The 11402-nt window shown below is 36.0% G+C and overlaps 1 protein-coding gene across 3 annotated transcripts in view; it reads left to right on the top strand.

Annotated features, from left to right (window-relative positions):
* TNPO1 (transportin 1) overlaps positions 1-11402 on the top strand; it is an 85558-nt gene that overhangs the window by 58362 nt on the left and 15794 nt on the right. For all 3 annotated transcript variants that reach the window (XM_012664588.1, XM_012664586.1, XM_012664587.1), the window contains exons 10-14: positions 3730-3790; positions 4344-4512; positions 7937-8089; positions 8780-9005; positions 10483-10654. In XM_012664588.1, the coding sequence (XP_012520042.1) occupies positions 3730-3790; positions 4344-4512; positions 7937-8089; positions 8780-9005; positions 10483-10654 (781 nt within the window). The remainder of the gene's footprint in view (positions 1-3729; positions 3791-4343; positions 4513-7936; positions 8090-8779; positions 9006-10482; positions 10655-11402) is intronic.

Raw genomic sequence — 11402 nt, 5'->3', positions numbered from 1 at the left:
TCTTACTGTGGTTTTGGTTTGCATTTCCATGGGCCTATTACATTTAGTCATCATTATATTCTTTAAAAAGACTTCTTTTTTTTTTTTTTTTTTTTAACAATCCTTGTTCTTTGACTGCAGACTCTGTGATGGGGGATTTTCTTTTTTCTCAAAAATAATTTCTCAGTAAGCCTATTTTTAACCCAGAGAATGCTATTAAATCAGTTACTTTTAAAAAGTAATGCTATTCTCTGAAAGTAAAGTAATACAGGCTCATGGAAGGAGATTAAATTTCAGAAAATTATAAATTTCCTGGATTTTCACTACCCTGAGTAATCACCATTAGTATTTTTAATGTCATCTTTTCATATTTTTTTGTGTAGGTACCATATACTGAATATATTCGGGATGTCAGGGAAGAATTAGATTTGATGATATATGATGCACTTAACGTGGCATCTCGCTTACAGTTAGTGCGAAAGAATTTAATTATACTATTTTATAGTTTGCTCTTTTCAGTTGTGTGCTATGTGCTTTCCTCCATGTCATTAGTCTTTAAAACTTTAGTGGCAGTGTACTGTTCTATCATGGTGCGCACACCATATATTATATAAAATTGACAATTACATATGTTTACACTGTATATAGAGAGAGTGTACTGTTGAATATTTAGGTTGCTTGGCTTTTTTTTAAATCAAATAATCCTGGAGTGAACATCTCTTATTGTCCATAAATGATTGATTGTTAGAATTACTGGGAGTGATTACCATTCCCCCAAAGGTCGAAGTCTATGAGCATTTTAAAGTTTCTTCATAAATATTCCAAATTCTTCTCTAGGAAATTTATACCAGTCTGTACCCTACTAGCAGTGTCCATTCTGTCACTATTTTTACCGACCAACAATTTTTTAATTTTTGCCATCTGGATAATCAAAATGCAAAAACTCCGGTGTTAATGTTTTGGTATTAGTGGAGTTCAGTTTTTTTCAGATGATTATGGTAGTTGGATGTTCTCATTTTCATATAGTAATTAAGTCCTTTTTCTTTCTCTGTCAAAACAAATTCTACCTATATTTTCATCTAGTCTAGAATTTATTTGGGGGCAAGGGTGCAAGGCATGATACACTGAGCGGATTTTTTTTCCCGCTTTAGGAAATTCTTGTATTTATTTTCCTTTTCTTTCTAATTTATAATGCTACTTTTGTAATATGTTTGCTATAGGGTCATAAAATTCTAAAAATAATAAACAATTTTTTATAGATTTTTATAAAAACTGCAAAGATCTATTAATGAAAACCTAGGTTATAACATTAAGAGATAGTTATCATTGAATATGAAATTATAACTAGGTACTCTAACTCCATCATTACACTAATAACAATCCAAAATTCTTAAAATTAGCAGGAATTCAATAGCAGGCTAAAAGGTCAGCACCTCCCATTTTGCCGTGCTAGTTAGGTTTTCCATTAGTGCAAACATTAAGCAACTCAAGCCATTCACTTGGTTTAATTTATGTCTTCCCTACCACTACTTGGGAGGCAGTTTTATATATAAAACAAGCTTGCCTTTGTTTTTTAGATAATACATTGAAATAATGGGAGAATATCAACATCAATCTGATGCTGAGATAAAAAGCACAGTAAAAGAAATTTTTTCTGGTTCACTTAACCAGACTACTCTTGCTTAATATAAGTGAAAATGTTTGCTTAAGAATTATGAGTGCTGGCCGGGCGCGGTGGCTCACGCCTGTAATCCTAGCACTCTGGGAGACCGAGGTGGGTGGATCGTTTGAGCTCAGGAGTTTGAGACCAGCCTGAGCAAGAGCGAGACCCCGTCTCTACTAAAAAATAGAAATTAGCTGGACAACTAAAAATACATAGAAAAAATTACCCGGGCATGGTGGCGCATGCCTGTAGTCCCAGCTACCTAGGAGGCTGAGGCAGGAGGATCGCCTGAGCCCAGGAGTTTGAGGTTGCTGTGAAGGTTTGAGGTTGCTGACGCCATGGCACTCTAGCCCAGGCAACAGAGTGAGACTCTGTCTCAAAAAAAAAAAAAAAAGAATTATGAGTGTTATGAGATCTCTCATTAATGTGAGCTCATTTAGAAAGTACTGATGCAGCAAGGATGGAAAGTTCTATTGTTTGTTTCTAGGCTACATAATCTGTTCTATTTTTTTTAACTAGTACTATTTTGATTATTGAGCATTTAATGTATTTTATTTTCTGATGGAACAGTTCATTTCTCTTTTTTTTTTCCCCAAACTTTTGGCTTTTTCTTGCCTTTATTCTTGTGCATTAATATCTTGTAGGACTGTTGTGTGGATTATCCACGTAAAACAACTTAAGTGTCTACCACATATTAAAGTACTCAGTAATCATTTATTGTTAATATTAATACTTTCTTGTGATGTTGCATTAAAAACTTTTGTTTTTAATGGCTACATGAGGCTTCAGGAGAAACCTTAATAGTTAAAACTCAAAAATAATGATCTGCGTTGCGTGATTGGACTTGGTTGTCGGATACATTCTAGATTGCCACATGGGCAGGGTTAGCCTCCCCTATCTCACTTTCTGACCTCGTTTTCTATTAGCCCAGCTTGACCGGTCCCTTAACATCCTGCAAACCTTACTAGGCCCATCTGCCACACCATGACAAATCTCAGATTCTTTGATTTGTTCTTCATCTGACAGACATCATAACCACAAATAGACCGTACTGACCATATAAACTTTTATCTACCCTGCATGGGTCTCCTCTGCTCTGACTTGAGCTATTTTCTGATTTGCTTCTTTAACCAGTCTGTTATTAGGGAAAGTTAGACTATCCCAGGGGATTCCTGGCTATAGAAATCCATGGTCTTCAACTTTATGTGGACCCGTCACACTGTCTGCCAATCCTTGTTCCAGATCAGCTTTTATCTTCCATTCACCAGAGCACTCTTTCAAACCTTTTTCACTCATCTGAAGTTCTCTCTATTGACTTTGAACAGTTCTGCTTTATAGAGAAAGCAGGTGACCTTTTATTTTGCCCTAAAACTTATAGCTGTATTTTCATGTGAGTTGTTCTCTTCCTAACCAATCTTTCTACTTAAGGTCTGGATAACGTAATTTTTTCTTACTCCCAGGGACCTCACCCCATCAAATATTCTCTCTCAGCTTTTCCCTGTTGCTTCTTTTTCCATAATTTTTATGCAGTTATGGAAAACTGTAGTTTCTATCTTAAAAAAAAATTCAAAGAATAGATGGGGCTCACTGTCTTCAATTCTTTAACCCACCATTTGTTAATTCTTCATTATCTTACAGTTTGACATCTGTCTTCACCATGCCCCTGAAATTGTTGACAAAGATAGATCATCAGTGATTTAACTGTTAATGATCCAGATAGACCTGGTTCTCCTGCAAAATGCCTATAGTTTACAAAAAATATGATTCTGTGTATTATAAGTCTTACCTAGTTCTACCAGTAGCTACAATGTTTAATTACTATTAATATTTCTATTTTAGAATTTAGAAGGGCTTTGAGCATGGAAGTTTTGCTGGGCCACATTTCTTAAATCTATCCAGGGAATTTTAAATTTCAGTGCATTCTTTATTAGTGTTTCTTCACTTAATGAGGAGAGACATACATAATCACTGAATATACTCAAAGACAGTATTACTAGTGGTTGTCTCACTAGTTTATTAGTGTACCTAAGGTTTTTAAGACTTTTTAATTCTTTAGATATTCCTTTCATGAATTTATTTTCTTATAGGTTAATTCCTGTATTAGTGAATGGCATGAAGTACTCAGATATAGATATTATCCTGCTTAAGGTAAGGACACTTTTCTGATGAATAAGGAAAATGATTTTTTATTGACTTAGTACATCTTTGAATTTGGTGAAAAAACATTTAGAATAGACCTATGTAAATAGACTCCCTGTTATATATAATAAGCTATAGAGATTCTAAGATAGAAGTAAACATAACGAATTTGGGTGGTATTAAACTCTTGCAATTTATTGAAACTAATTGCAACATTAGTAAGGTTATAATTAACTTCCCCTTTTATTACTTGGAGTTTATTTAAAAGTATTACTTCTTAAATATGCTGATCTGAATGATTCAGGTACATTTAGATTATACCAGCCAATGGAGGCAGTGTAGTTAGCTGAAAGGGCCTGATAACCTCACAGTTGTTATATGTTAATCTATTCTTCCCTCTGCAAGGAACTTTTTTCTGCACAGGAGAGTAGTTATTAACCACTCAGGAAGCATACTTCAGACTTCTGTGCATGACCCCATCTCTGGATAGTCTGATTTTTTGCTCATATACATATTATTAGCTTGCAATATCACCAAAGTTTACCTTTAAAAAAAAAAACAGGGTGATGTTGAAGAAGATGAAACAATTCCTGATAGTGAACAGGATATAAGGCCACGTTTTCACCGATCAAGGACGGTGGCTCAGCAGCATGACGAAGATGGAATTGAAGAGGAAGATGATGATGATGATGAAATGGATGATGACGATACAATTTCTGACTGGAATCTAAGTAAGTCAGGGAAAAACACTTGTCTACTTTGGTAACAACGTTATTGAGATATAATTCACATACTGTAAAATTCACCCATTAAAGTATATAATTAGTGGTTTCTAGTATATTCATAGAGCTGTCCAACCCTCACCATCTGTTTTAGAACGTTTTCATCACCCAAAAAAGAAACCTCATACCCATTAGTAGTCACTCCCATTTTTCCCTCAGCCCTAAGCAACTACTAGTCTGTATTCTATCTCTATGGCTTCTATGCTAGACATTTCATATAAATGGAATCATACAGAATGTGGTCCTTCGTGACTGTATTCTTTCACTTAGCATGTTTTCAAGGTTCATTCACGTTGTAGCATGTATCAATACTTCATTTTTTTATTGTGAAATAATATTTCATTGTATTAATATACCATGTTTTATTTATCTGTTTACCAGTTAGTGGACGTTAGTGTTGTTTCCCCTTTTTTGGCTATTGTGAGTAGTGATGTTGTAAATATTAATATGTATGTAAAAGTATTTGTGTCGACATTGGTTTTTAATTCTCTTGGTTATATACTCAGGAGTGGGATTGCTGGGTTATATGGTAACTCTGTCTAACCTTTTGAGGAACTATCAGGATGTTTTCCAAAGTGGCTACACCATTTTAGTTCCCTACGTAGTAGTATCTGAGGGTTCCAATTTCTCTACGTGCTAACGCTTAACTATCTCTCTGTTATGATAGTCATTCTAGTGGATGTGAAGTAGTATCTTACTGTGGTTTTGGTTTGCATTTCCATGGGCCTATTACATTTAGTCATCATTATATTCTTTAAAAAGACTTCTTTTTTTTTTTTTTTTTTGAGACAGAGGCTCACTTTGTTGCCCTGGCTAGAGTGAGTGCCGTGGCGTCAGCCTAGCTCACAGTAACCTCAAACTCCTGGGCTCAAGCAATCCTTCTGCCTCAGCCTCCCGAGTAGCTGGGACTACAGGCATGCGCCACCATGCCTGGCTAATTTTTTCTATATATATATATTTTTTTTTTTTTTTAGTTGTCCAGATCATTTCTTTCTATTTTTTGGTAGAGACGGGGTCTCGCTCTTGCTGAGGCTAATCTCGAACTCCTGAGCTCAAACACTCCGCCTTCCTCGGCCTCCCAGAGTGCTAGGATTACAGGCGTGAGCCACTTAAAAAGACTTCTTACCTGAAACTACCATTTCTCAAAAGACTGTATATTTTGATACTGTAAAGTAAGAACATTGCCACAAGCTTTTCCTGTTATCCTACAAGTGTGTTTTAGTGATAATAGCCATGAAAATTGGCTAGTTATCATACATAATTCTACAATAATATAAATTGCTTTGTCATATTTGAAACTTTAAAAATGTATGCTTTTTGAAAATATGCTAATTTTCAACCTCAGCTGCAAATCTACATCATCACCAGTGGAGGTGGCAGTCTGGCCCACACTCTTAATTGTAGAAGAACCCATGCACCTGTGTTTCGATTTTTGCTTGTTGGTTTTTAAATCACCACTGCTCTAGTTCAGGGTTTCTCAACCTTGGCACTATTGGCATCTGGGGCCACATGATTCTTTGTTGTGGAGGCTATCTTGCACATTGTAGGGTGCTGAACAGCATCCCTAACCTCTACCCAAAGATGCCAGCAGCACACACAAAATTGTGACAAGCAGCAGTGTCTCTAGACGTTGCCAAATGTCCCATGGAGAACAAAATCATCCCTAGGTTAGAACCACTACTGTAGTTCAAAGCATTGAGATTTCTAATAACTGTGATAAAGTGATTGAAGGCATGTATCATCAGCCTGGACTGTGTAATTCATTTGATTATCTTTCTAATAACTTCAGGAACGGAAACTGCAAAAAGAGAAACTTGCCCAAGGTTAGCATAGCTAATACTAATATAGCACATCCAGTTTTGGAACCTAAGTTTCATTTAACAAGACAACTCAGGGTCTTCACTACTATCACAGATTACCTCCCAATATATTTCTACTTTCAGGTTGGTGGGGAGGGTAGGATGAATCAAGATTATACTATAGATAACTCTAAAAGTAATAATATACATGAGGGGGGAACACTTTCTCTTTACATCCCACTCATCTTTATATCCTACCAGAAGCTTTTCTGTGCACGTGTAGAAAAACACATACAGGTCTTTTTTGGAGGAGAAGCTATTTCCGAAAGTGAAATTAGATTATATGTACTCTGCTGGGTTTTGTGTTTTGTTTTGTATGTCATATGCCTCACTGTGCGTAAGTACATACAGATTTCCCCCTGTTGCATGTCAGCATACTATTCAGTTGTGTGGATCCAACTGTGTGGTATAACTAAGATCCTTGTTGATGGGTAAGGTGTTAACTCTGGCCAGTGTAACAGTTTTGGGGGATTTATGTTTTTTTTTTTTTTTTTAAGTATTTTAACATTGTCCAGTAGTTTGTTATTAACTATTTTTTATGCCTAGTTCACATTGGAAAAATTTTGGTACTTAAGTCATTTTTGTGATGCTGTAACTGAATACCTGAGACTGGGTAATTTCCAATGAACAGAAGTTTATTTGGCTCTCAGTTCTAGAGGCTGGGAAGTTCAAGATCGAGGAGATGCATCTGGTGAGGACTGTCCACATTATCCCATGGTGGAAGGGCAAAAGAACACGCAAGAGAGAGCTAAACTTGCTTTTTACATCAAGCCAACTCCCTTGATAAATAACTCATTCCTGAATTAGGACATTAATCCATTCATGAGTGCAGAGCCCTCGTGGCCTAATCACCTCATATTAGGCCCCACCTCAGCATTGTTGCATTAGGGATTAAGTTTCCAATGCCTGAATTTTGGGGGACACATTCCAACCCATAGCAGTTAAAATTATATTTTTGTTCTTTTCATTTTTGTTGTTCTTGTCTAAATTATATTAATCTGAATTGATATTTAGTCCCATAGTTAATTCATTGTAAAGAATGTTTTCTGGCATATTTCATGCTTCATGTGCTAGTGACTTTTGTTCTGTTAATAATTTACATGCCTTACTTTCAGCTGTGTAATTACACATTTGATTCTAAACGATCTACCACTAGAAATGTTATGTAGAATTAATAATGTATGTTTTGTGTCAGGATTGTAACAGTAAGCATCATATTGGAAGCATTGAATTGAATGGAATAGTATATGTTTTAATTTTCTGTATAGATAAAAGAATTCAGGTATGCCAATCATGTATAGAGTAGAATGTCTTTGTAATTTACTAATTCTTTGTCATAAAAAAGTGTTTTCATAGAAAAAATTTTCATGTGAAGACTACCTCCTATTTAATTGAATTCTGTGAAACTATAGAAGTATGAATAAGGTGTTATACATACAATAAATACTCATTTTTAATATAATTAAGTGATAATAGAGGTTAATATAATATTTTTGAATTAAATATTTCCTTAGGAAAATGTTCTGCTGCTGCCCTAGATGTTCTCGCAAATGTGTATCGTGATGAGCTACTGCCGCATATTTTGCCCCTTTTGAAAGAATTACTTTTTCATCATGAATGGGTTGTTAAAGAATCAGGCATCTTGGTATTAGGAGCAATTGCTGAAGGTAAGTTTAAGTCCAATTTGAATTGTAAAGTTCATTGGTGCTAATAAGGCTAGGTTGCTTTAAAGAACTGTTACTCTATAAAGCAAAGACTTCACTCTTGAATTCACATACATGATGAGTGTGGTGTAGAGAAGACTATGATGCATATTAACTTTAAAAGGGATAATTGAATACAAAAACGATCTTAGGATAAGTTTCTACTTTGAACCAGTTTACTATTGTTAAACAGTCATTCTGACTTCTAAACTTGAGCCAGATGTTCTGCAAATGTTTTTACTACTATAATGGGAACAGAACAAGAGAACTCTGATGTCTGAAGCATCCCCATTGCTAGAAAAATAACTTTATTCCCTAGGTAAGTATAGGAAACTTGGTAAGGCAAGAGTGTCATCGTTCTCTGTAAAGGCTATTGACGTCTATCTGCAAAAAACTGAAACACTTTACAGGCATTTCTGAAAGTCATAGTATGTGTAGCAGACATAAAATGAGGTCCTAACCCGAAGGTATTTAGAATAGTTGGCTCTAATTTCAGGTTTTTAATGTAATTTTGGTATATATTATTATAGTATATTTTATAGTAGTGGAAATATTCTGAATATTTTTCATGATAAATGTATCATTTTAGTATTCAACTGAAACAATTTTAGTCAAATTTTAGCACTTCGAAAGATGTCTCTTGTATTTTTCTAGGCTGCATGCAAGGCATGATTCCATACCTGCCTGAGCTCATTCCTCACCTTATTCAGTGCCTCTCTGATAAAAAGGCTCTTGTGCGTTCCATAACGTGCTGGACTCTTAGCCGCTATGCACACTGGGTAGTCAGCCAGCCACCGGACACGTACCTGAAGCCATTAATGACGGAACTGCTAAAGCGCATCCTGGATAGCAACAAGAGAGTACAAGAGGCTGCCTGCAGGTGGGACAGATTCATAACACAGTGTTCATTGTGGGAGTAGGTAATTCAATGAGAAACCAATTTTCAGCCTTATGATGGAATATTGGTATTCAACCATTAATCGAGTATTTCTTAATGGAAAATTTTTCAACCATGTCAGAAAGTTTCATTTTCCTTGGTAAAGTTTTTGCAAGACTGATCTGTAGTTTTGGGGTTTGCACATTAGCGTATTTTATATATTTTGTTTGGCTGGGAAAAATTTGTTATTTGCAGCTTTGACCTGATGATGTTATAATTCTAAATGTGACTAACAAGACATCAGTCTTTGCTGTTTCTTCCTCAACTCATTTTTTTCCCTACTCAATGTCTATGATATTATAACAGGATCATATTTTACCCTTATTAGTAAAAATCAGACATCTGAAGTGGTGTTGTCCTACTCATGAAGGAATAACAAAGTTTAAACTGCTTGTCAACTACCATAACTTCATGGAAAGTCCCACAATGACCTGTGATCTGTCACTTCTCAACTGTGGCTCTCCACTGCTTAGTAGATCTGCTTCAGTAACAGCTGTTCTGTTGGTTGGGTTTGAGGCTCTTTCTCTCTCTCTCTTTTTTTTAATTTGTTTTGAGATAGGGTCTTGGTCTGTTGCCCAGGCCTGGAGTGCAGTGGCACAGTCATAGCTCACTTTGACTTCCAACTCCTGGGCTCAAGTGATCCTCCTACCTCAACCTCCCGAGTAGCTGGGACTACAGGCATGTACTACTGTGTCTGGTTAATTTTTTTTTTTTTTTCCTAACTTTTTATAGAGACAAAGTCTTGCTGTATTGCCCAGGCCGGTCTCAAACTCCTGGCCTCAAGTTATCCTCCCTCCTCAGCCACCCAAAGCACTGGTATTACAGGCTTGAGCCACTATGCCTGGCCTGTCTTTGTGTTCGTTTATTTGAGACAGGGTTTCATTCTGTCATCTATCCTAGAGTGCAATGGCATCATCATAGCTCACTGCAACCTCAAACTCCTGGGCTCAAGCGATCCCCCTGCCTCAGCACCTGTAGTCCCACCTGTAGCTGGGCTACAGTGCCAGCCACCATGGCCTGGCTAATTTTTGTATTTCTTGTAGAGATGGGAGTCTTGCTATGTTGACCAGGCTGGTCTCAAACTCCGGGCCTCAGACAATCCTCCCACCTCAGTCTCCCAAAGTGCGGGGATTACAGGCATGAGCCATTATGCCCAGCCAGCACATTTTAATTTTAGATTTTACCATTGTAGTTAAGCAGATGCGCATGGACGATACCTCTTGGAAAGGAAGAAATGATGAGAAAAAGGGAGGAAATAATAAGAATCTAGTGTGATGAAGCAAGGCGATAGGCGTGTAAATTGTAAATAAATATTCTATAAACAATTGGCTTAGTTTCTCATCTCTATATAAACTATTCCTTTTACATACCAATAAGTATTTTATTCATTCATTCATTGATTCATTTATTTAAATTATAGTGCCTTTGCTACCCTAGAAGAGGAGGCCTGTACAGAACTTGTTCCTTACCTTGCTTATATACTTGATACCCTGGTCTTCGCGTTTAGTAAATACCAACATAAGAACCTGCTCATTCTCTACGATGCCATAGGAACATTAGCAGATTCAGTAGGACATCATTTAAACAAACCAGTAAGTCTCTGTGATTGACTGTTATGGAGAATAACATACAGCATATTTATAATCAGGTTGATATAGTTGGAAATAAAAATGTTTTGGGAGATGTGAACAATTAGTGTTTGCTACTGTAAGAATGTAGCTCTTACAAAGGCAGCAAGTATATCCCTTTCATATAGTATTTTAAAAATAAGTATATGCTTGGTGTGGAAATTACAGCAGCATCTCACATGAATACCCCAGTACTGTTTAGAATGACTAAAGGAAAGGGGGTAAAAATTTTATACCGTGGATTTCTACTTTTACTTCATTTCAAGTGTTCTTGTATCTGCCACTGTAGCTTTAGAATATGACATCTAGACGTCTGTGTTTTCTCACTAGAACATACAAGTATGTGGAGTATACTATATAAAATAATTGGAAATTGAAATAATAGGTTAAAAATGCTAACTAGTGGGAGAGAAGTACCTTGTCACTAGTAGTGTTGAGAGTAGAAGAGGAGGATGGATTTAAAGAGGATTTAAGTGATATTAGAATTTTAATATAACTCAATTCCCTGCTGAAGAATAGAAAGATTTGATATATGTGGTTGCTATATTAAAAATCTTAAAAAAATAGTTTTTAGTTTTTAAGTTATACTTAAAATTTGGTGCAAGACAATCAGTTTGTAGGTTTGTTTTGGTGTTGCTTTTTGGTTTGGTTTTGTTGGGGGAGGGTTATGTTTTCTGAATACCTTTAGAATCTGTGCCCCTAGTTTACATGG

This window comes from Propithecus coquereli, unplaced genomic scaffold, assembly GCF_000956105.1.
Source record: "Propithecus coquereli isolate 6110/MARCELLA unplaced genomic scaffold, Pcoq_1.0 Scaffold9, whole genome shotgun sequence".
Classification (NCBI taxonomy): domain Eukaryota; kingdom Metazoa; phylum Chordata; class Mammalia; order Primates; family Indriidae; genus Propithecus; species Propithecus coquereli.
The sequence above is the reverse complement of the archived record's forward strand: the minus strand, read 5'-3'. Positions and strand labels throughout refer to the sequence as shown.